Source organism: Plutella xylostella, chromosome 6, assembly GCF_932276165.1.
Source record: "Plutella xylostella chromosome 6, ilPluXylo3.1, whole genome shotgun sequence".
Lineage (NCBI taxonomy): Eukaryota > Metazoa > Arthropoda > Insecta > Lepidoptera > Plutellidae > Plutella > Plutella xylostella.
Window position 1 is genome coordinate 11,421,380 of NC_063986.1, and position 26,492 is coordinate 11,447,871.

Consider the following 26,492-nt stretch of genomic DNA (forward strand, 5'->3'; position numbering starts at 1 on the left):
ATGAAAAGTGTGCCATCTAGTCACAGTGTTACTCGATGGGAGTGTTACTCGTTGGGAATGATTTATTTCTGAATTCCAAACCAGCCGCTGTAACTGGATGGGAACATAAACTAGAAAATTCCCAACTGTTCTCCCGTTACTCGTTAAGATTTGTTCAGTGATGATGAATGATGATGATGCCTAACCAGTGATAGGTACTGTGACTTATACAGTGTGTTGTTTTTCGGACCCGATGGGGGTTTTTTCTCGATGATATTACTCGTAGAAACCCTTAAAGTTTGGGTCCGAAAAACAACACACTGTATAAGTATTTATTATTACGAATTTTTTTATTTTCGTTTCTTGAAAAAGTATGAAAATAGAAATAATTATTCCGAACAACCAAATAAGTTTTATTAAACTAGTTAACAATAAAATTATAAAATCAAAACCGAATTGTAAAATCCAATCATTTTTTTCTATGAATGATAGATAGATACTGGGTGGGTAGTAGAGCAGTAGCCACAAAATAATAGAGAAAATGAAAACTTTCAGTTCCCAAATTTTGCGTGGAGGTGACTTTATGGCAGTTTGATATTTACTTATCGACTCATATCTGCTCTGCTTCACCATGAAGAAATAATTAGGTACTTCCGAAGTATCTACCTCAGATTAATTATGATCTGGCGCTTACACCGCGGGCGCGCCTCGGACATAGACGGAAGATGCAGATGATCTCAAAATAATGGCGAAAATTATGGGGACCAACACCGATCTAGTACTTACAGTTCTCCCATATTAATAATGCGCATGCAAATCTTCGCAAACTGTCGTATTCCCGGAAACACCCGAATCATTGAATCATTGAGCCTTAAACAAAGCACTTGCATTTTGATCCTTGTTCGAAAGAAATAGTAGTCAATATCATGTGACACATAATCGAAAACAATTTGGGCGGTCGGTGGCTGTCACCGATCAGTCAAAGGTCTCAAGGTCAAGATCAGTATTACTTTTGTGGGATTATAAAGAGCTGCAAATACACATCGTTCTTGTTATTTTTTTCAAATGTGAATTTAATTTCAACTTTAATTATTTTTGACGACGCCATATTATGAGGCACATTTAAGAATAAAATATACGTCACATTGATAGACTTCACTTTGCCAATAAAGCCACACCCAAAAGACCAAGTTTGTAATTGTAATATTATTGTGAATGATCAGCGCTGTAAATACTTTTGAACTGAGATTTTAATGTAAATTTTTTTATTAAAAAAAAAAAAACACGCACTCACGCCTTGTACTAATGTACTCCCTTGCGGGGTAGGCAGAGGTGCATTGCTGCACCCACTTTTCGCCAGAGTGTTATGTTAGTCCCAATGTAATAGGGGGCGGGCCTATTGCCATTTTACGGGCACATCCAAGACCCGAGAACAAATATCTGTGTTTAAACAAATATTTGCCCCAGCCGGGAATCGAACCCGGGACCATCGGCTCAGTAGTCAGGGTCACTAACCACTACGCCATTCGGTCGATACATTTTTATTAATGTGAAATAATCAGTGCTGTAAATACTTTTGAACTGAGATTTAAATTTTTTAATGTAAACCTGTGTTTGAAATCCATTTCTCCTTATAATAATAATATAAACCTTGTGTTATTCAAACCTTCTTTCATCCATCTTTACATCAGCTTCAGTAAGACACTTGAAAAGTACCTACTGTAACATTTTCGAAGTAAATTTTATTATGGAATATTATGAATTATTGAATCAAATTTCGTTACTGATAAATGAATTATCTCTTTTACCACCAATCACATAATTCTACTAAAATTTCATGAAGAAAATGCACTTAACCACTCTAAATACATAATAGTTTTCTAACGCTCGGGAATACGACCGTTGCCGAACAATGACGAAGATTTCTATGTGCATTATCAATTTTGGGGAACTGTACGTACTTATTTATTTATTTTATTCGGAAAACTTAAAGTAGTTAAAACTTAATATTACTAATTTGCATAACAGCCATGTAGTAATTATAGTTATCGCATATGGTGGAATTCAGATCCATTGGACTCTTGTATTGGCTCAAAAGACTTGATGGGGTTTCACTAGCGCCATCTACCTTAATCTCTTATTCCCTCCATCCAAAGGTTGTCTGGCAGAGATCGCTTTTAGTGATAAGATCGCCTTTTGTACCCTAATTAGGTTCGTCATCTTTAGCCTATAGTAGTCCACTGCTGGACGTAGGCCTCTTCCAAAGCACGCCACTGGATGTGATCTTTAGCTTTCCGCATCCAAATTAAGTTATAACTTCTATATTTTATTATTCTTTTGGGGTGTACAAATAAAGTGTATTCTATTCTATAATCGGTTTTTGTCTATGGTGGAAAATTCTTCATTGAAAATCGCAACAAGTTACTGTGACTTGTTGGGAATTTTTATTTTCATAGTCCCAACTAGTTACAGTGTTACAGTTGTATGTGACACGTTGGGAATGAAGGAAAAGGGTGTTTCAACGAGTAACAGAGTGTGGACTGATGGGAATTTTGAACATAAAATTCCCAACGAGTAACAGTGTGACTGGTTGAGGTGTGACTGGCTGGGAACAAATACAATACCTACTAGAGCTCGCATAAGGAGTGCGAGTATTGCGTAGTGGTGAGTGAACGTGATTTTATAAGGCGCGGCAGAATAGATTCTCTCGTGCTGCACTAGCTCCGCGCTATACAAATTTGCGTCGATTTTCACTACTCGATAGGTTTTCCCTTTTCATATTGTTGTGGTAGGTAGTCGATATACAATGTGTTTTTTTATTTTCGAACCCGACAAACTTTAAGGGTAGATTTGGGCTTATCTATGTAGGTAGGTATCTACTTAAGTATAGTTTGATTATTTTATTTTGGGAACTAATCATTTTGAGCCTTGCACTTGAAGAAATTGTCCTTATCTGCCTAAAAGGGCTAAACCCTGCCGTTGGCCGCATTATTGAAGAACGTATCGCAAAATCTTCGTACTGACCGGCCCAACGAACGCCCAACGAACTCCCAACGATGGATATTTATCATACATAATACAGGGCAGACTGCAGCAACGAAGGTCAACGAAAGCCGTTCGTTGGCGTTCGTTTGGCCGGTCTGTACGCAGCTAGACAAACCGTTGACGCGCCGTAAAACAAAACGGCCCTGTTTTGTAATACGGCTAGCCGGATTATACAAATCAAGCTGCTACATAGTTAGAACTCCTACTCAGCAATTTGAATTTGGACAAACCCCTCATAGCTCCTTTTTAAGTTAACGAAGTCATCCTATCTCGTTCAATCCTCAATCTAGCTTAAAATAAAAGATTGTAGGTTGGTGCCTAAGTTCCTTCTCTACTAAAAACTTTCTCAACTGGTTGCAAAATATATATTTTTTCGTTTTGCATCCAGTTTTGAATTTGAAATAAATACTTATGTAGTCACCACGTTCGCAACTAAAACATCCTACCATATCCTACCTATGAATCCACTGCCATCTGTCGGTACATTCCTGGCTGGATAGGACGCCAGCGCCACCCATCGAAACCTTAGGGCGAAATAATTCTTTACAGCTACCGAGAGTCTTGTTGATTGTCAGCTAGAGGAGCGTTGGTTGTATCTGGACAGCGAATTGACTGCTGTAATTCCTTTTGAAGCGATATGAACCGTGCGGGCCGCCGGCTTTGTCGCATTAACATCTTGTTCGCACTAGGCTAGTAGGTAGGTAATTTAGTCAAGTGGAGAGTTGGCTAATTTGTGACTGAATGTCATCATCATCATCTGCCAATAATCATTCACTGTTGGACATAGGCCCCTCTTCCAAGGAGCGCCAAAACACTCGAGTCTCGGCCGCCCTCATCGAGCCACTATCGGCTACCCGCCAAGGTCGTCGCATCGGTCCAGCGGGCAAGAGCCGCAAGAGGGCGTCCCACGCTGCGTTTGCCTGAACGTGTCTTTAGCCAATAGGAAGTGGCTTAGTGCGAACAAGAGCCGCCGCCGGCATGGCTGCCCGGGTACACGGTCGTGCAAATTTCAGCTGCTGCACAAGTTGACGACAAGGCATCGGCAGCGGCACAAACCCAACGGTCGGCGGCACGGGCTATTAGAAAAGATTTATAATGAAACTCCAATGTTTTTGACGAATTTTATTTAATAGAGCAACATTGAATTGACAATATGTAGACGTGACAACTTCACAACTAAGTATTTATTTAAGTATATCTCAATAATAAATAACTCGATATAGTTAACATAGGTAGTTACCTAATTATGTTTACAGAACAGGTACAAGTGACGACTAGTTACTGTACAGTCAGCAACAATATCGACTCGGGATAGTCGGGATTAAAGGTGTAATTTATTCGGAATTTTATTATAATGACAGGATGCTTAAAAAGCTGATCAGTTACGAAAGAAAAATACGTGACATCTCATCGACTGGCATTTTTAATTTAACTTATCTGAGGTGCCTATTTTAATTACTACGATCTACAGCACAACATGTAGAAGCATAGGTTACTATCTTATCTCATTTTAATTGTTATGGGCAATGTGCTAACCCAGTCGTTGCGATGTTATTGACGTTGTTAAACGGGATTTAATAGTGACGGGTATTTTGCCTTTCTGAGTTTGTCGACAGGACGGAAGTTGGTCAAACTTGCTGTAACCTCTAGTAATTTAATTAAACTTTAAGTATTTTTTGTAATTTGTACAGGTGCCATTTTATGCTGACTGTACGTTCACACTACGCAAATCGGAAACAGTAAACATCCCTACTACAGTTAACATTTGTCTACGTGTGGTGTTACACTTAATGCATTCTACCTTCTATCCTACTCTAAGCGTCTGTTTCAGAACGTCTGGGTATACCTAAAGGTTATCATCTGCAGGATATATTATATGTAGTAATGTTTTAACGAAGTGTCTAAGTTGTGGCTTGTCGTGCCAAAGCATATCCACACTGGGCTCGCTAGCTTGTGACTAGTCGTGCCAAAGCATCTCCACACTGGGCTCGCTAGGTTGTAACTAGACGCGTAAACAGCCATTCGCTAGTCAACGAACCACTCAAATATGCTCCATATTGCAACTCTATAAAGTTAAATTTGTATTGTAAGTATATGACATGAACATGACACAAGTTGCTCTTTCTACTTTTAAGGTTATAGTGGCGGTCATTGTAAACAAAGGTGTTGTTTTTTGTTGAAAAAATTTGAATTTATTTCAAAGAATGGAATTTGAGTCGCTTGAAGAACTGGACACCTTTATTACAAATTACGAAAGAATAAATTGTGTCCAGTTGTGGAAGAAGACTGCGAAAACTATTGAAAAGTCCAAAGCCCTGTGCCCAAAGAAATTAGCATCATGCAACGAAGATCTGAAATACTATAGTCTGATGTATGCCTGTAAAATCGGAGGCCGGGCTTTTAAGTCGAAAGGCAGAGGCATACGGCATACGTCGACTTACAAAGACAACTGCCCCATGATGCTAAAGTTGGCTTTGAACAATGATGGCTCGAGACTGAAGATTGTGGAAAAGATAGAAAACCATAACCATCCTGTCAATAGAGAACTTTTTGAAAGTATGCCGAAACTACGAATTAAGTAGGTATTACTAAAAAGATTAGACTGATTAGGGATTAGTAATGTGTAATTGTGTGATATGTTGAATTACTAATTTTAGTTTAGATACTCATACAATGAGTAAGTATTTTATTTGAAGAATTTAATTTACATTAAGTTTTATTATGAATATGTTAGTATAGAAAGTTTAAAGGAGATGACCCTGGGGATTCTTTCTGCAAACTATACCAATTTTGCAAAAGCCTGTATATACTCATTTTTATGATTATAAATAAAAGATAATATTATGAATGTTATACGTTGTTTATTTTTGTAGAATTAAATTCGGGGATAATCATGTAGCATGTGAAAGAAAACAATCGTGAGGAAACCTCAATATCTAAATTAAGCACATCTAGATATGTGAACCCACCAATCCGCAGTGGACCAGCGTGGTGGGAAATGGTCAAAGCTTAGGAAGGCAGTTTAGATCTTCGAGATATGCACAAAGGTTCCACTTGAGAGAGCCAGGTCTTACACCCCCACAGACAATAGAATAGAATGACCCACTAACCCTAATCTATCTTACTGAAAACCAAATTTAAGTACAGTACTTAGTTACATACAATACAATTACTTTATATTCATGCAATAGAAAACATATTGCCACAATAGCGTAATATTGTGTACAAAGGTCCTCTGGTCTCTGGTAGCTGTTTCATCGCGACCCATCACGTCCGCACTGCTGGGGCACGGGTCTTCTTCCAATGAAGAGCAACTTGTGTCATGTTCATGTCATATACTTACAATACAAATTTAACTTTATAGAGTTGCAATATGGAGCATATTTGAGTGGTTCGTTGACTAGCGAATGGCTGTTTACGCGCCTAGTTACAACCTAGCGAGCCCAGTGTGGAGATGCTTTGTCACGACTAGTCACAAGCTAGCGAGCCCAGTGTGGAGATGCTTTGGCACAACTAGTCACAACCCATACACTACCAAAGTGTGAAACGACTAGCCACAACCTAGTCACTACCATGTTTTAAACGGTTAAGTACTTACATCATGATATTTATCAAGTAGGTACCTAACTTTTATCCATACATTGTGAAACACACTGTACCTATGTATGTATAGCATCAACACACTAACATGCTTATTAACTACTTAAGTACTATTATTTGATATGTGGCAAAAGGAACACATAATTTTTTAGATACCTAAGTTGGTATTAACATTTTCCGTCCAAGTCGCGATATCGCGCCTGGAGGCAAAAGATATGTAAGTACCTAAGTATTGTCTTGATTTCAAGAGATTCAAACGGTTATGAATCCAGATTGCGCGACAATGAGTAAGTAGGTGTAGGTACTCTTTGATTACTTTTTCGATTCATATAAGTAGGTAACTAAGTACATAAACATATACTTATAGTGACCCCCGAGATATCTGATATCTAAAGAATCAAAACTTCCGAGGTATGTAAGTATAATAATTCATACATTTTTGAATTTATAAATTGTAAATGCTTCAATGTTTAGGTTATATAGTAGGTATTTGTTTTATATAATATAAAATAATTGCATCTAAGTACATAAGTTTTTATAATGGCTGCTATCAGCTGTCGGACAGCGATAGGTTATATTGTAAACATAAGTATTTTATATAAGTAAAGAGTGGTAAAGAGTTAGTCAAACAGTTCATTTATTTTGACTTTTGATTCATAATCATAATAATAATTTATAAGATTTAATAATATACCTACATTAAGTAAGTATGTGTAATACTAGTACCTATAATACTATTAATTTAATAATTGATCTTCTGAAGAATCTGAAGTCATATTTAGTTATATACTTCAGTAATAATTGATAATAATATACCTATTACCATGCAGTATTATGCAATGTTAGTAGTAAATTTATAAGTACCTACTTATAATACCTGTTCTTCAACAATGTATTATCTATTAAATAAGTACTTACCTATAACAGATATTTTATAGGCTATGATGTGTACCATAATAACAATTTATACATATACAGGATGTCCAAGAGCGATGCCACTTTAACATTTAGTAACTTACCTTCTTAGGTAAGTTTGTACTAACAAAATTAAATACTAAAGTGCCACTGCAAACTACAACAGCTATCGAAGCTTGCTGTGTCTATATTTTATATAAACGTCGGTATTTATTCACTTTCTTATCCAAGTGAGAGTGTTTCTAAGTCATCATTACTTAAAATATAATAATTAATATCATAGGTTTAAATGATTAAATAAATAAAATTGAAATCATTGCTTGAATCCACCTTGCCGCTGTGGCAATGGCGATGGCTTTGTGGCGGACACCTCGCCAAACAAGCAACAAATGGCGCTCGGAACGTAACACACAGACAATGTATGAAATTGAAGCAGATCTCTAAGAAATCCTACATCGCGGCATCAAAGTTTCTCAGCAACACTGGAATAAATACAAAGTCCCAACGCTAACCGTTGGGCAGCTGCCCGCCAGGTCCGGCCTGGTCGGAGGATCCTCCCTTTGCATGGAGGATGCACTACCACCTCCAGCATCTCCATAGCTTCACATCGTCATTCGAGTAGCGATATTTTCTACATGCAGTAACATGAGATCGAATAACGTCTACCAAGTGTAAAAGAATTAAACAATACATACATGAGTATAAACCTTTACAAGTTCAGCGGTAACAATTGGTTCATTCCATAAGTATATTATAATAAATAATGTTTTAATCAATGAACTAATTTTTTTGTCTGATGATGACGTTATGTTTGCTAGTGATATGTACCTACTAAGGTAATGACGCGAGTTTCTTAATTTGTAGGTAGGTACTTAAACATTACAACATTTGATATGTTTTATTTCACTTAAACCTAAGTTTTGATATGTTTTTGATATTCTTGATCATGTCGTACATGACAGTCATATTGACCTATTTATTATATGATAAATAATCTTAAAATGCATTAAAGAAATAAGATTATTTGCCTAAACACACATAATTCACACACACATTTTTTTTAAATAAAAATTCGAAAACATTTAGTCTAAAACATTTGATATGTTTAGTTTTTCTTAAATCTAAGTTTTGATTTGATATGTTTATGATATTCTTGATCATGTCGTACATGACAGTAAAATGTAAGTACTTAAAAAGATACAATTACATAAAATTCATTAAAGCAATAATATCATTATTTTCCTAAACACACATAGTTAAGTATAATTCGAAAACATTAATTTAGTCTACAACATTTGATATGTTTTGTTTTACTTAAATCTAAGTTTTGATATGTTTATGATATTCTTGGTCATGCTGAAAGTACATGACAGTCAATTTGACTTAAAATTAGTTGATATATTATACATGTCATATTCATATTTAAGTTCATTATCCTATGCATAATTTTACTAAATGTTCCAAAAACATTTCGTATGTTTTATTTCAAGTAGGTACCTACTACCTATCAAGCCATTCCAGAGTCCAAATCCAGAGACACTCAATTTTATATTATTACTTAGGTTAAAGTTTTCACAAGTAAATTGACTTTATTTACTAAATATCTGAAATCTAAACCAATCAACATGAATTGCTCAAAACGTTTGAATCTATTTAAAATAGTAAGGGTCTGTTTCACAATGTCTGGTTAGTGGCTAACTGACGGATAAAATACATGCTGTCACTCTCTGACAGCATGTATTTTATCCGACAGGTAGCGACTAACCAGACATTGTGAAACAGGGGCTAAGTATAACATTGATATGTATTGTTTCATTTAACGCGGAAAGATTCGATAAACATCTAATCGACATAAGTGGGTACATCTAATATTTTTTAAAAGTACTGCATTGTACGAATATAAGTACCTAACTTTTTAAAGAATATTAGATATTCTACATAAGCTGTAAAAGTTAGTAACAACAAATAAACATTTTTTAAGTACATAACATAATTATTTACAGCAGATACTTATTATGTTTAACATAATACATATATGGCGTGAACTCCGTATAACTAAACAAACATACATCATACATATAAAATATTTGGTTAAACCACATCCCAACATTCCCAACTTTAACGCCACCAAAACAATAAGAGAAGTAACTACGTCAAAACTCAACTGATTATGTACCTATACTTATGCAGATTCGTAACAAGAACATAATAAAGCATATACGAACGGTCGTATTCATTGTAGAGCTGTCCTAAAGCAAATGCTACAGGACAGTAGCGTAATATTATAAAACATGAGTAAATATGTATTTATTTAATAAATATTGACTATATATCCTTTTATGCATGCCTTATATGTAGGGGAGACCAGGGACAATAGTAAGAGTTTGTAGCTTTTGTCTGATTTCTCGTTATTAATAGCATTTACGATAAAATAAATACAGTCACATATAACTTTCGTATATAGTCTACAAATATCCATTATTACTTTACTTAATACATCTCGAATTTTAGCATTTGTAAAGCGTCAAAAAAACGGAAATCGTTACTTTCGACCCCATGGTCAGGACGAAAGTAACAAGGCATGGGTCGAAAGTAACAACCCATAAATTCTGTCCAATGTTATAAATACAATTCAAAAGAAAGAACAAAAAAATCAATCAAATTATTTAATTAAGAAAACTTCTTAAAAAACTGTCGAACCTAAAAAAACTTATGACTTATTGACAAAACTAAAAAAAACTTCTTAATATAAACTGTAAATGAGATCCATCATTTAAACTGACTAACTGATAAGAAGTTGTTTTAATTGTGTCATAATATTGTATATACAAAATATCTAATCAAAACAACAAAAAATAAAAAATTATAATGTGATATGGCAAACTTACGTAAGTAATACGTTTCTTTTGTCCTGCCGCGAGCTGTTACTTTTGTACCCATCCCCATTTTTGAAATATCAGGCGATATAACTTTAAAACAGCACGCGTTATTCGAAAACAATTTATGAAATGCTACAGACAATCTTATAATGAATCAATGAACAAATAGTCCTATGGTTCTTGGCATCTTAATTCTACGTAAACACTAAATGAATAAACACCATAAAACTTACTTTTGGTGTGTAAAATCAGAAAATGCTCACTAAAACCACCTTGCACCGGGGCACAGGCGCGGAAAATGATATCATGCGCGGGGGGCATCGCATGCTGCCTACCAGCTGTCGCTTGGGACGTTAAGGCTATTGGGGAAGTCCACAGAGTCTTTGTTACTTTCTACCCGCTGTTATTTTTGTCCCCGGTCTCCCCTATGTATAGTTTACTTATTTCAAATATTAAAGACAGTGAATGTTTTTAAAAGTCTGTCACTACGTAAAGTTTTCATTATTGCATTTCAAAAAGACTGATTACGGTTTTATTAAATGCATCGTATTTTGTCAGAAGATACCCTTTCAGGATTTAAAATATCCATTTGAGGATATAAAATATAACGAGTAGTTAACCGCTTTATCCACGAATGGGGAACCAAGCGCTGATAGTCGGCATCGCACTATACTATGATATAATATAATCATATGAAGATTTTTTTTATAAACACTACAGTCTACACATAAGTATTATGTATAACTACACCGAACCGAACTTAACCGCTTTATTTTTTTTATAAGTAGTTACTTATTAAAATTCTATAAGTAAGAATATATTTTTGCTACTTTTCTTCTAGGCAGAAATAACAATAGGTACTTACTGACAATAAATACCTATGTATGTTTTATAAATATCTACGTATATATATAAAGCCTACATCTCGCAAGATATTATATTATATTTTTTATAAACTTACAATGTGCGTATTAGATACCTACACCTAATAACTAGCTTCTCAGATCCATTTCATGATATGTTTCTGTTTTACTTCAGCTTTTCTGCTGACATAAGTATACTTTATTACAATAATAATTATTAGCAAGTAACTCGATTTTGATATGTCTTTTGATTTAATTTAACAATATAGTTTTCAATAAAATATGTATACGTTCCTAATTATATTTCAAAGGTTTTATCATTCTGTAAATTGTAAATATAGTTTATTTATAAGCAATTTTGAAAAAAATATAGAATACCGTGTAAGAAAATTATTAAATTGTCTCAATTGACCAAGTGCCTAATAAGCTTATAAAAAGCATGATAATTATAGCAGATATATTATTAATGCTATTATATACCTTACAATTTCCTCTCAAAGGTCATAACGACTTCGCATAATATAACACACTCATCTAACCAAAACTTCCAAATTGTATAAGTAAAGCTTTAAATTAAAAAAAAACATGAAACTGTAAAATCCAATATCAATAATCTCGTACTTATACTTTACAGCCACCATAATAGAAATAGTAATAACTTCATGGCTTAATTCCGGTGACAATACTACCTACGGGTATTTTAAAAATCGATCATCAAATTGCCACCATTATTTAGATTTTGCCTGTTTTAAATTCAAGACATTTCTGCAGAACCCAACATCTTTCTTATTTTTCGATTTTACCAGTTTCAAATTCAATTCTAAACAAATCTTCGGAACCAAACATCCTTCCTATTTTTCGATTTTACCAGTTCCAAATTCAAGACATTTCTTCAGAAATCAACATCCTTACGTAGTGTCTTGACTCTCTTGCGGTCGGTTCTGGAACATGAGCCTCATGGAGTCGAGCGCCTCCTGCAGCGCCTGGCGGAACGCTTCCGTGCTGGTGGCGGGCGAGGAGCAGAACGAGGAGATGCAGAAGATCACCAGCTCCTTCTTGGGGTTGTAGCTGCAGCCGTACCCGTCCGGCACCACCGGCCCGTAGCCCATGTAGGTGCCGTCGGTCGTTGTTGCCACCTTTGTTGGGAAGAGATTTAGTGATTAAGTTAAGTATATATTTACTTAATTAAATTTCAAATGTACGGTATTGGTTGTGGTTGTTTTACAATGTAGATATTATACATCCATCCTGCAAGGGGAAATGTCACAGAAAGGCTAGTCTAGACTAGAGGAGCCCCTTATATACAGGGGGTTGGCGGGATATCATAAAACTCATTGGACCAGCAAATTTCTTTCTCTCTGCACCGCATTTTATTTCTTCGATACTGTGATATTCAACCTGCCTATAAGGCGTTATATCTAAATTAAAGATATTGCAGATACCAAAAATTCAAAGTTATGCCACCACAGGCTCTTAACATAATTAACAGATCTCCAGTAACTACCTGGCTGGTGCTGAGCTTGAACTCCATCATCTGCTGGTAGACGGGGTCGGTGAAGAGCTCGGGCAGGTCTCCGAAGGTCTCCCGCGCCGCCTCGCGCAGCCCCAGCAGGTGGTTGTCGATGCCTCGGCCCAGGATGTTGTCCTCCATGACGGCCGTCTGTTTGCGAGCTGCTTCTTCGAATAGCTCTAGCTTCTTCTGCTCCTGGAGTGAGATGGGATTGTTTGATATTGTACAGATCTGTTCAGAAATTACGTAGGTACTAGCTATCCATGCTGCTATTTCTGTAGCTGAATTTACATAGGAGAAACTTATAAGGCACTTAAAATTGGCTGTTTATAATCTCTCTGAGATTGTGTACTATAGTTTGATCAGTTCATATCTTTTTCGACGGCAAACTAGCAAAGTCCCCAAATAATACGTTCCCAGATTGGCTGATGGTAGCAGGTCATGAGCTCCTCCCCCATATAGCCAAAGAGCACGATCACGATCACAAGTTCAAACCTACCATCACAAACCACTCACCCCATACAAATTGAACGACACCTTCTTCTGTCCATCATCGCCCTCGCTGAGCTCGGCCTCGGCGGCGCACATGGCGGCGGCCCAGGCCAGCGCGGCCGCGTGCGCCGAGCGGATGTTGTCCACGCGCCCGTGACGGAACCGCCGGAGGGACGCCGACTCGTACGTGGAGACCAGGTGGCCGTACATCCTGGGGTGAGGATGAGAGAGAAAGTCATGAAAGGGTTCGCAATGTGTGATGTGTGCATAAATATGTTGTACAGGATGGGTTTTATGTAATTTGGAGTAGATCTCCACTGTATTCCTCTCACGTGGTACTAGTCTTCTTGTTAGCAAGTCAGTGTCCAAGACTAGGTGCCAATTTCTTCATAGTGGGTTAGGGCATAACCAGGGATTATTGCTTGACTTTTGATACATCTGTCAATAATTTAATATGGAGATGACGTATAATTGATCAACCTTTCCCTGGTTAAGATTTAACCGACTATTGTGAAATTGGAGCTAGAGCTGGTAGGCGTTCGTCTCGGTGGCGGAAGTATTAATCAATCAAATAGTTGTCTATCGCAGACTACCCATGGTGCACTGGACGAATAATCGCTGCACCACATGCTGCTTATCAGTCATCTAGAACCTCGAACTGATCAATTGTTTTGTCCCTCTCTGACAGAGGACAAATTGTTCTTTGACAGACAGAGAGGGACAGACCAGTTTATTAGCTAAATCATTCTGTAACTTTTCTATGAATAAGGGGGTAAGTGTACTGACTTGTAGTAGGCGTACTGGAGCGCGAGCTGGATGTAGACGTCGGGGCTGGCGCGGCACTGCTTCATGAACTCGCGCCCGTAGCCGCGGTACGTGAACACGCAGAAGTCCAGGTTGTCTATCTGTCTGTGGGCGAGGAGAAGGGCAGGTTCAGTCATAAGAGTCATATCATAGCCATTTCTGTGATTTTAAAGAGGTAGTATTGTTGGTACAGGAAATAAAACTAGCCCAAGAAAACAAATAAGCCCTTTGTTGAGATTGGCAGTAAGTACCTGCATGATGTACAATGGTCTGTACAGAAACCTGACACCTTCTCAGTGATGTTGATTCTGAAGGCAGAAATTCTAATTTTAACGCTGTCAAACTAAAAAATTTTCTAGCATAAAATGACATTTACGGAAACAATCATAGAGTCGAATTTTAAACAAAGAAATTAAGGTTTTGACATCGCTAAATTTAAAATTCTGCCTACAGAATCGATATCAATAGCATGCTAGCATGTCCCTCCAAAAGGGGTCAGGTTTTTGTGCAGCTTTCTGTACAACAACTTGGTTTATAGGACACTTTCCTATATCAGAAGAAAATTAGACATTCAACTCCACTTACCGATCCAAGGCCGCGCCAGCCATCCTGATAGTCCTGTCCACCTCCGGCGTAAGATTCCAGCGCATGACCTGCGGGGCCGGGAGCAGCGCGGGCGGCGGCGCGGGCCAGCCGGCCCACCAACTTGGCTTATAAGCTCAACTAGTATTCTAGTAATCATAGCAGAACCGTGACATACTCGTGCCTTTCTATTCATATTCATAAGAAAACTCATCTTACCGATCCAAAGCCGCCCCAGCCATCCGGATAGTCCTGTCCATTTCCGGGGTAAGGTTCCAGCGCATGACCTGCGGCGCGGGCAGCAGCGCGGGCGGCGGCGCGGGGCGCGGGGCGACGGCGGCGCGGGCCAGGGCTCGCTCAGCCAGGCGCACCACGGCCACGCCCTCCGCCGCGCTGTGCTCGTAGCACATGCCTGATGTGCCGTCGGAGGAGATGATCAGCTGTGGGGGGAGACGATTAAGTTATACAGGATGTTGCAAACATCATCATCATCATCGTAAGGGTGACTCTACTATACTATATACACTTTTTGGAACATGCTGTAGACCTATTTTGACTTCATTGAAAAATTAAAGGTTTTTCCTGATATGCTACACTCTACGAATTGTAGACACATCCAAAAATTTGACCGCGTCCATGAGGATGAGTAAATAATACTAGTGTGTGCTGCCGCGCTGCCTGCGCCGTCCGCTTACTGGCGTCTTGGACGCCACCTATTGGCACCTCCAGCACGTACTATTTTATCACCAGTCAACTCACCTGCACAGTCTTGTCGAACCAGCGGTTGGCGGAGTGGAACCGCGTGCCGGCGCCGTGCATGCAGCGCAGCAGCGCGTTGGTCTCGGCGTCCGAGTCGGAGCGGTCCCCGCCCGACTCGTCCAGGCACACCACGCACAGCGCGCGAGAGATCAGCTCTAGGTTGCTGCGGTTGTTCTCGTCTGGGGGAAGGGAGATGTTTGGTTAGTTTTAAGCGACCCTTTTTCTTGAGTATTAGTGTCGTGAATGGTAACTTTTTTCCAGACTAATACAAAGAAGAATGGCGAAACCTGACCCGCTTTGCATAAGTTAGCAGCCACTCATCAAACCTATTTTAAGTTATTGATAAAAATGACTATTATCAGGGAAAAATATTAAAAAAAATCTAAACCATGGGGTTCTTGAGATATTAGGGTTCAAAAGTAAATTAATTAAATACATTTTTTTCGTTACATAAGATTTTGCTGAATGGTACACGCACAAATAAGTTTTATAATCTAAATCATGGGATTCCCAATTCATAGCGCATCACAAAATGTATTACATGATTTTATTTATGCAAATAATATCATAATTATTTTTGCACATTTCACACTCAGAAACCTATTTTTATAAAGAGACCAATTTCAAAAATTATTTCATTCTATTCAAGTTCCCGTTATCCCGAAGTAACATAAAATACTTTTTAGCCAGGAATTCCCACGGAAACACCTTTGAAATCAATTTTTAGCTCGAGGGTAACATCTAGTACAGTAGAAAGACTTGATCTTTCAGCACCTATATCTTCGTTCTCCTATGTCTCATAATAATAAAATTAATACCAGTATATGCTGTAGTCACGGACTACACATCAGTGTATGTTTCGTCAATGGCCGCCCTGGGTCATGGCGCCATAGAGAAATGGCCATTCTCCTTTGATAACATCCTGGTTGGATTGGTGTGCCTATGTGTTCTCGAGTGGGAGTGCGTATATGGGAAATCAGAATTCTATGGTCTGGGGGTACCGGTTATAATGGAAATATGAAAGACTGTAAGTAATTATATCAGCTGTATAAAGAAAAAATCTGGAGTGCACGAAATTATCTCCCGAGACCCTGTGTATCTTAATAGTTACGTACGACGTAGATACCTAGGCAAAGGTAAGTACTTAGTTAATAAAGTTCACGCTGGCTGGTTAATCTTTTCGCCTTGATGACAAACGCTTAGCAGAAGCAGAAAAATAAACAGACCCTAAATCTTTTTTTATAAAACCCACAGCTCTCTTTCAAACTCCACCTGTCCCTCTCACCTGTCATGAGCAGTTCCCTGGTATGCGCCCACTGGTCGCGCTCCATGGCAGTGAGCAGCCCGACGCGCGGCGCCGGCGGGAGCCCCCCCGCGTCCACCATGGCATGCAGCAGCTGCGCCTGGATCTCGCCCGGGCTGAGCCGGCCCCGGTCGATAGCTTTGACTGGGATCGGGTAGAACTGCGGGTGAAGTGGGGTTGGGTTAAGATTGGGACTTTAAATGAAAAGTAGTTTGCGGATTAGAATAAATTAACGATGCTACAATTTTATTAAGTCGTTAAGCCTAATTTGAGGCCTTCGGGCGGCTTGAAAACATCTGACAGTCGGGTTGGCCACTTACCCGACAAGTCCCTCAGCACAAGCTTATGCTTGTATAGGGGTCCAACAACCCGCACTAGGCTAGCTTGGTGGACTCGGCCTAAAAAACACTTCCTTTATTGGAAGGAGACCCGTGCCCCGCAGTGGGGACGTGATGGGTCATTATGATGATAATAATTTTAGTACACTTAGGTCATTCACCCCTTAGACGCGTATAAGTATTATACAATTATTAGCTAATGTCCTAAGGACGGTTTATGTATTAACGAAGAGGCTAGGAAAGTTAGAAACTCCAAATAAATCCCATAAGAAGGCATTGTCATAACTTTGCTCCGGTGCCTAACTGGTGCCTAAGTGGTTTAGTCCCCGCAAGCGCCGGTCTAACTCAGTTAGTGCGCGGCCCTCGGTGACGACGCTAACGAGAGTTTGGCACTTTTATTGAATAAAGGGGATCTGCCGGCATCGGTTCTCTCCTCGTAGAGTACACATTTATGTTCTGACTGATGTGAGTTTTATGTAGTTTACATTCCATGTTAAAACTGGATTAATTAACTATGGATATGGCAGAAAAGTCCTTGGTTTATAGGATGGAATTTTATCAGTAACGTTCTGGTTGACAGGACTGTATCGACAGACTGAGGAACTGTCCTTTAGCGCGATTTTAGATTTGTAAGTTCCAGCATTTATTGACTGACACAGTAACACACTTACACAACTGAAAGAATGTCACGCAGAATGTGGAAACCAAATTCAGTCATGCACTCATCATTCAACCCTGCGATATGAAATCTACTGATAGTGTGTTGAAACCCACATGATTCCGGCACGCCACAATGATGAGCTCCTGCAGCGAGTCGACGGGCTCCTGGCGGTTGTACCGGGGCAGCTCGAGGCGGTCCTTGCCCGGGCCGGGTATCCGGGTCACGCCCAGCAGCCGGTAGAACTGCTCCATGCACAGCGCCTGCCCCTTCTCCCGGCTCGTCGCGCGCTCCAGCGGGAGCTCGCCTCTGGGAAAGGGGACCAGCGTTAAGTTTCTGCTTAGTTAGGGATCACACTGTTGATGTATTAAGAAAAATTACGTGATCTGCAAATTATGCAAGTCACAGTTTGCTTTACCTATTATTTATATGAATAGTTTTTTTTTATACTATTAGTCCTCTCCTAAAGAACTCCGTTCCTTGAGAGTGGCCTGTGTTCAACTGTGGACTGTGGGATGATGATTATTATAAAAACCAGCGGATTTTTAAAGATCATCAGAGAATTACAGTGGCTGATGAAGTTTAAGGAACAGTTTGGAACATCTGCATATCTTACAATCACACATAGCTTACCTATCCAGCATCTCTTTATAATCCAGCAGGTCATCCACGAAGAGCGCGGCGAGGTCGGCCACCTCCTCCATCTTGGCGAAGTGGCGGCGCGGGAACGCGTAGCCGGGGTTGGAGTTGATGGGCAGCGGCAGACGCACCTTCAGGTACATGTCGTCCAGCCACCAGTCTGTCACCTGGAAGGACACGAGACGATCGTGAGGTCAGCTATCGTACCAAAACAACACAATCCTTAATAGCGAAGATTCTAGAACTTTCGTTTTACTGAGCTACTCGCTTGGTGATAGGCGTTAGGTGCTAAGCAAACCTGCCTGTGCGGACGAAGCTAGCACAGCTAGCACTATTGAAAACAATTGAAAAATGGAAGGACTGTTACCTGGATGTCTGCTTTCTCCTTTGTCATTTTGTTAAGATACTGGTACCTATATGTAGGTATATACATATTATGTGCATAAAATTTCTGGTAGGATAAAAATAATTAAAAGATTGTAAATACTTGACGATTTATTTAGCATATAACTTAATAATCTAATAAGGGACAAAATTAAAAGACTCGATAAGATTCTGGTCGACTTGAGAAGAAGAAATCCTTCTCGCATGTCGTGTAGAAGCAGCTACATTTAATTTTCAGTTTTCAGATGACGATTGGAGGTTTTCTTCATCACTATTAACCTCAAATGATTTGAGGTATGACCGTGTAGGTCTCACCGTCTGACTAAGTTAGCCTTAAGAATGTAATTCCTAAATTTATGTTTAATCGGCGTTTTAGCTAACTGTAGTAGTTGATCGATATCGCTAATGGCATCTTTCCATGAATATTTTCGTACTTTGTTCTGAGACTGGAACTTTTCTTGTAATATTTCATCACTGCTTATGAATAGTTTATTCAGATACTGTGTTTTAGATGATGGCGGTGGACCTTCAGTATCAGGCGGAGGGATCACCGGTTTGATGATATTCGGTAACTCTGTTATGTAATCATTTCCCAGATTGTAGTAGCTGCGATAAAACGGAGCTTTTGTTGTACTTACAGGTTTTCTTATTTCTAAAAGTTTCATAATATTTCTGTGGTCCTCATAGTTCTTACCAGTCGTTGGGTTATTAAAATTGATTATACTGGCTCGTTTGCTATCAGATTCCTCAATAAAATTCATCCCTCTTCCATATGCAGGATTGTAGTGAGTTTCAATTTCATAGGGTTCACCCATGTATGTAAATACTTTGTTTGGCGTTTTTAATTTGTACTTTAGTATAGATGTTTGTGAGTTCATCGTTTTTCTTGCTAGTTCTTTATCTGGCATGTCAAGCTTCAATTGTTTAGTAACTTTATTATACGGAGTCTGTATTTTAAGTATTCTTAAAACTGTTTTCCTTGACTTTTTCATATTTTGTAATGGTGTAAACTTCTCAGTTCTTAGTTTCTTTAGCACAATATCTTTAGGTTTATCTATTTCAACAAAAACAACGCTTTTATTGTTGGTGTTCTGATCTTGTTTCAAATGTATAATTTTGAAGTCTTCATTTGGTTTTCTTTGTTTGTATATTTTAGTTTTATTCAGTCTTTTTAAGATATGTTTTTTTGGTTTTTCTGTACTTGATATATTTAAATTAATGGGTATTATATTTTTCGGTTGCTTATCATCATCTATATCGGCACAGTGAAGGTTTGTAGTATTTTCACAGTCACACAATATTGTTTTTACTTTATTTAAGGTTTTTTTAATTTTTAACGTTTTGTGTAAAAGAGACTCACATGAAACATTACCATTAATAACATCTTGCCTTAGTTTGGAAATATCATGTTTAATCTTTGGAGGTTTATGCGTGCCTGGTTTTAATATTGGTTTTATCAGTGAATTTACAGGAGTTAACTTTGTTACAAAAATTAAAGGTAATTTTGTTGCAAGTTCAACTGTGTCTCCCGGGGTGTCTCTGTAAGTGTTATACACTATTTGTTTAGTTGTGGACACATTGATCTTATTTGATAAGCGATAAAACTTCTTTGCAGCTTTTGGTGTGATTCTGACATCATTATTATTGATTGTAAGAGTTGGTAGTCGGGAATTGTTTGAAGTCTTCAATAATTTTATGGTGGTATTTTTGGTATCATTTATGTCATGAATGTAATTTATTCTTTCTGAATAGTTATGCGTAGATAACCGGAACGGTTGGTGAAGTGTTACTAATTGAGTCTTTGTAATATTAGATTTATTTTCTTTTTCAATATGTTCACTTAGTGGATGAAATAATTCTACTTTTTTCGGATTTTTTGTCTCACTTTCATTTGAATTATTGTTGACTATGCTATTAAGGTTTACTGTATTAGCATAATTTTCTCCTGTGGTTTGTTTTCTATTTGGTAATAATATAGTAGAATCACTGGAAAATTTTAAATTAACATTGGTAGAAGTAGATTTTTTATCAGCTTTTTTAGGAATTGAACTATTTGTGGTTTTATTTTTATATGTTTGAGTTCCATTTATGTAAAGGAAAATTGTTTTAGTTGTATCTTCCATATCATTATGTTGTTTTAGAGTTGTAGAATTAGTAATAAAAATATTATCGGTGATATTATTGTTGGATATCGAGGTTTGATTATTCTCTTCAAACATTGTATTTGGTGTCCGTTCCGATATTGCGATGGGATCCGTTTTACTTTTTGTATAATAGGTGCTTAAATTTTCCAGTTTATTAAACTGTATACGTGTCGTAATTATATTGCGTAAAGGTAAAGGCAAGGAAAATGGTGTATTAGTTGTTAAAATTTCTATGGGTATATTTAGGGTTGTACTTGTAAATTCTGAAACAAAAGATTCTGTTGTTTCAGGTTTTTTAACATTGGGCAGTACCCAATAAGAAGTAGTTGGATCAACCTTATTATTTTCATTCGATTCCGTTGGTAAATAACTAAAACCCTTTGGGCTAGATTGTTGATTATCTGAAAATGGTCCCATTTTATTTTCATTGACTACAGAATTAACAACTCGCGTATCTTTTAAAGTAGTCTGAAAAGAATTAATGAATGTGTGTGTATAACTTTTATTATGTATTGCCTTTTCAAAGTTGGTAGGTTTTGTACAATTGTGTTCAAGAGTTTCAGTTATTTCTGTTGTTTTGTGTATTTTAGGGTCATTTTCTATATTATGTAACATGGTTTTGTAAGTTTTGTTACCTAAAAGTATATTAGAAATTGAATTTTCATTAATTGTTGAATTGGACATCATAAAAGATGATGTAAATTTATCGATATAATTATCAGATATTGCTGTCTTTTCCTCGTTCAAAATTTTATTTGTTATTGTTGTCACCTCATTCGTATTATTTGTAAATTTTATTGGTAATGTTGAAAAATCATTGATAGTTCTTTTAGTATAATTAGGAATATTTAAATAATTTATATGGTTATTATTGTGGCTGGATTGATTGATTGAATAGGCTATACTTTTTAGTACGTTATTAATCAGCGAGTTAGTAGTTGTGTTTGTCTTAAGCGTTGCTCTCTTATCTTCAATTTTATTCTGTTCATTAATTTCTCCTATACTGCCTTCGCCCATTTCGTTTTCAGATTTGATCTGTTTCATAACATGTTCTACATTTATTGGATCATTCTTCAAAGCAGTTACTTTATTTCTAAATTCTGTATCAAAGACAGTACTTCCTTCCAGTAAAAAGTCTTCGGACTTATTTTCAGGTCCACTTGGAGTGCTCACTACAAAATTATCTCCAAATAACGGTGATAATGTTTGTCGTTTTAATGTATTTTTTTCCACATAAAGATCAGTATACTTTTTTGTATTGATATAATTTTCTTCAGTGAGATTATAATAAAGTTGATTTTCATTATATTCCATACTAGAGTTGGGAAGGAGATTATATTTTTCATTTGTATCTAAATCACTGTTAAATTTCATCAGCTTGTCATTCACGTACTCCGTTGTAGGTTGAACATTTTTTTTATTTTTCTCCGTTGTGTTGTTTTTTGGAGGACGAATATAATTACTTTCGGTTGTTTTATGTAGGATAATATTGTTAATCGTAAATGGATGCATGTCTAATTGAATTGGTATAGATTTTTGCAATTTTAGGCTCTTAGTAATCTCATCTGCTGTTGGAGCTCTCGATGTTAGGTTAGTGACTGGTATATGTAAAGTGCTGACATCAGTTGTAAGCACATTAATAATATTATCAGAAAGTCCATTGGGTGTTAAAGCTTGTTCTGTTAGCCCTTCAGATTTATTGTTATATAATTTGCTACTTAAATCATTATGATTGCCAGAACTACTGTCGATTTGTAATTGGTCATTGAGTAAATTGTCAATTAATTTACTTATTTCTGCAGTTTTCAGTGCGACCGGTATATTTATCAAATTCAAGTTACTATAAGTAGAACTGTAATATTTTTCTGTAGTTGTTTCTGTTGCAACCGATGGTATGGTGGATGTAATAGTATAATTATAAGATTTATCTACTTTATTAGTTATGACTGCCTCAGTTGTAGTATTGGAAAATTTTGAAATATTTGTATCTTTGATGATATCTGATTTTGTGTTTTTGTCAGTTTGGTTCTCTTTTTTAATATTTTCTTGTAACTCTTCTTTTAAAGTTTCTAATATTTCGGAAGTTATGTCTATATCATTGTTAGAATCGGTTGTTTTGGATAAATTTGAGTCCGAAGTAGTTTCTATTGCAAATGTTTTACTACTTTTTTCAATAGCAACTGCATCAAACCATATAGAATTATTTACTGTATGAATCAAGTTGGCTTGGCCTTCTACATAAGTTGGTTGTAAGGTCGTAATATGGTCTATATATTTCATTTGTGGCATAGAATATGTCTTTGTAGTTTCTATGAACGTTTCCGAGTTGGCATCATAATTTTTTTCGAAGCTCCCATTCTCTGCATATTGGACTCGGACAGTAGATGTTAATGATATATTGGTATAAGGAATTTGACTGTCTTTCTTAACTTCCTTATATTCGTTTACTAAAGTAGTCAATAAAGTTTCATTTTGCATCTTCTTTATTCTATTTCCATTTACGTAATACTCAGTAGTATTTCTATTTTTTTCTTCCATTCGGTTCAAACTGTCGGTTTCAGCTATAGCAGTATTTCTAAATTCAGTTTTCTTGAATTTTGTTCTATACTCTCCACTATAGTATTTTTGCTCCATGATTTGATCAAAGTGGGTTTGATTGCTTCTGGATAAATCACTTGATTTATTTTGAAATTTGCCATTGTAATTTTCTGTGGTAAGTGGATGGTCCGTTTTGTTGTGATCATCATTTAGACTGGTGATAAGAGAGTATGTCTTGTTTGAAGATTGATCTACAGTTTCGTTTACAGTTCTCAAAATCTTCTCGTGTAAACTATTACTCACGTTCGAAGCTAGGTAACTGTATTCAGTGGAGGCACAATTAACTGTTTTTAAAAGAATCACTACGAGAACAATTACAAATTTGTCTTTCATTGTGTTTTCATCTTAACAACATTGTAAAAAACGTTTTTCATGTAGTTCTTTCCGTTGTTCAACAGAGCAAGGAGTCAGAAACAAAGGACTTCTAAGTGAAATGTTTTGTTTTGTTTTCGAAGTTTATACACAATCCGCTCTCTGAAATACTGATAAGCAGCAAAAGAACTAGCTCCTAACACCATTACTGCTCGCTTGTCAAATTACACTGCCTTTTCACTAAGAACACTTGAGTAGTAATTTACCGCAATAATATATTATTGTCGACCCTACACTAACTACCTCAGCTCATCAAAGCCGCAATAACAATGAAGTCCAGATTATGTTGAATTTCTCAGTGGGAATATTTTATTGCATAAACTGATAATATTTACAATTTAGTTGGCGCTCTAATAACAGCATTGATACACAAACGTAGAGGTTAGTTTACATTGCCACCTTTTCCCACGAGATTTATAATAATATTAGAGTCGCCTACTTTAATTCTAGTATAAATAAGTTTGATACCCAAATAGCTTATAGTCATAAACCCTGCGTACGTAGTACGTACTATAAATATGCATAGATTTTGCCAAACGTACCGTATTCCTGCCAAAACACTGCTTTAACAAACTTAAATATTGTATTCGACTATTCGTAGATTTCGTAGTAACTACATCGACGATCAAACGTCAGAATTAAAAGGAGAGAACGCTGCAATGACGGTACCGAGCAGCCCTTACAGCTCACCCTGCACCGCTCCAAGCAGCTCCCCCCTCGCCCCACTCACCCAGTTCTCCTTCTCCTCCCTTCTAGCCTCGAGCACAGCTTGCAGCTTGGGCCCCACGCCGTCGGGCGCGGCGAAGGCCCGCACGAGCGCGCGCGTGTGCTCCACGCGGACCTGGCTCGCCACCACGGCCGCGAACTCCAGGTACGTGTCCAAGGTGGCCTGCAGGGGAGGCAGCGGCAGCTTTGGCAGCTCCGCATTCTGGGGATGGAAGTGGGTTTTTTTAGAAGGCTTCAGAAGGGAAATTGTTTTGCAGGTTTAGTAGGCTACGGAATTTGCAGCGTTATGCGCGCTGTGTAAGGGGTGAACAGTTTCTCTACTGGGAACGCAGCAATAAACCCATATAGGACAACAACAGTGCGACCACCTACTAAAGTAAACCACACATTAGAAACCTCTGGATTATTTATGGATAATGTGCAATGATGTGGATCTTACGCTATGACATATATTGGAGGCTTGCAGGTGGCTATAAAAAATAATGGATTAAGGATTTCATTATGGTTTTGGTCGCAAAGGTAAATATGGTTTTAAAATATATAATAAACACCTGCAATGTTCTATTCAAAATTTGCGCCAGCAAGTAAAAATTATCATTTTGTATTTTTTGTAATTTCGGGGTCTTCGGCGTTACGATACAAATCGATACACTTCGGTTCATTTTTCTCTAATTGTAAACGAGTTTCCTGTTCTTCGGTTACAATTAGAATGATCGATTTGAATGAATTCTTACGTAAGATCTTGTTACGTGGTCGCATTTCAACTGTGGGCATACAACGTAAGAGGTAGGTTCTTACGTTGTATGCCCATGTAGAACAATAGTAGAAACATAATGAAAATTACGGATGAGATTATGCTATCGTGACGCGATCACGAGTCCTTTCGACTTAAGTCGATAGTAATTTGTTAGGCTAGTCACTAGAATTTGTATCCGTTTTATTAGTTTCTAACGATACCGACAGGGGCGCTGATCAAGATGTCATACAAATAGCTATCGAATTACGCTATCGACTTGAGTCGACAGTACTCGCGATTCGCACACTGGCCTTAATCACGTCCAACCATGAGGTAGAACGTACAATTCTCCCACAGTCACCTATCAAACGCTGTATTCAAATTGTTTCTTTATCTAAAATATATTATCCTCACCTGAAAGTCGTCCTCCTGGCCGCCCTGGCTCAGCCAGCGCTTCGGCAGCGCCAGCAGAGACTCGCCCCATGCTGCAACAACCACATATAGGTAAATTAGTCAGACTTTATTGAATGAAATAGAAAGATTGAATAAAATAGAAAGAGGAAAGGATAACAACTAGATAAGAGCGGCTGTATATCAGTAGCAGTCGTGAGCAGCATTGGTAATGAGTTCCTTCCGTCTACACTCCACTATAGTGCCACAAACTTATCTGTTCCGGTGAGAGCGAACTAAATTGGTCCATATAATCTATGTCAATATGAAATTCATTAGTACACTAAGTAATGAGGTATGGACCAATTTAGTTCGCTCTCACCGGAACAGATAAGTTTGTGGCACTATACGTATAAGTGACATTAGAGAGAGTATTAAAGTGCACATTGGCGACCTTTATGCTAATAGCATTCTCTGCCAGTTAACCTTTGGTGTTGTGGAGAGAGTGATAGGTAGTACAATAAGCTATCGTCGTATGATCTGTATAGCAAAATTTACTTAGTATTATAGCAGTGGCTATAATACCTATCACGGTTAAAACTTAAACTTAAATATGATGACAACCCACCAAAACTCTTCAAACATTGTAACGTCTTACCAATTTACCAAAAAGTAGAAGTAAACCTCCTCAAGGAACAATTTTTCTGTCTAGACCACCTGAAAAAAGTATCTCACCCTATACATACACGAAAGGTCACACAAAACAAGTATAGCAT

At 37.5% G+C, this 26,492-nt stretch overlaps 1 protein-coding gene across 1 annotated transcript; it reads right to left on the reverse strand.

The window, feature by feature from the left end:
* Positions 1-12,189: 12,189 nt before the first annotated feature.
* LOC105387875 (choline O-acetyltransferase) lies at positions 12,190-26,139 on the reverse strand. The gene is made up of 12 exons (XM_048621868.1): positions 26,127-26,139; positions 25,741-25,811; positions 24,595-24,792; positions 18,361-18,533; positions 17,844-18,036; positions 16,714-16,891; positions 15,429-15,607; positions 14,889-15,109; positions 14,070-14,192; positions 13,308-13,494; positions 12,786-12,986; positions 12,190-12,417 (listed from the first exon to the last, which is right to left on the reverse strand). Exons 1-12 carry the CDS (start codon positions 26,137-26,139, stop codon positions 12,190-12,192), a joined length of 1,965 nt encoding a protein of 654 aa, XP_048477825.1.
* Positions 26,140-26,492: the final 353 nt, after the last annotated feature.

What these genes read in the sequence shown, in the direction of transcription:
- LOC105387875 (XM_048621868.1), bottom strand. An exon ending in GGGAGGAGAAGGAGAACTGG is followed by an intron (nt 18,534 to 24,594) that starts GTGAGTGGGGCG and finishes GTGTCCTTCCAG; the next exon opens with GTGACAGACTGGTGGCTGGA. An exon ending in CTCCAGTACGCCTACTACAA is followed by an intron (nt 13,495 to 14,069) that starts GTCAGTACACTT and finishes TCCTCACCCCAG; the next exon opens with GATGTACGGCCACCTGGTCT.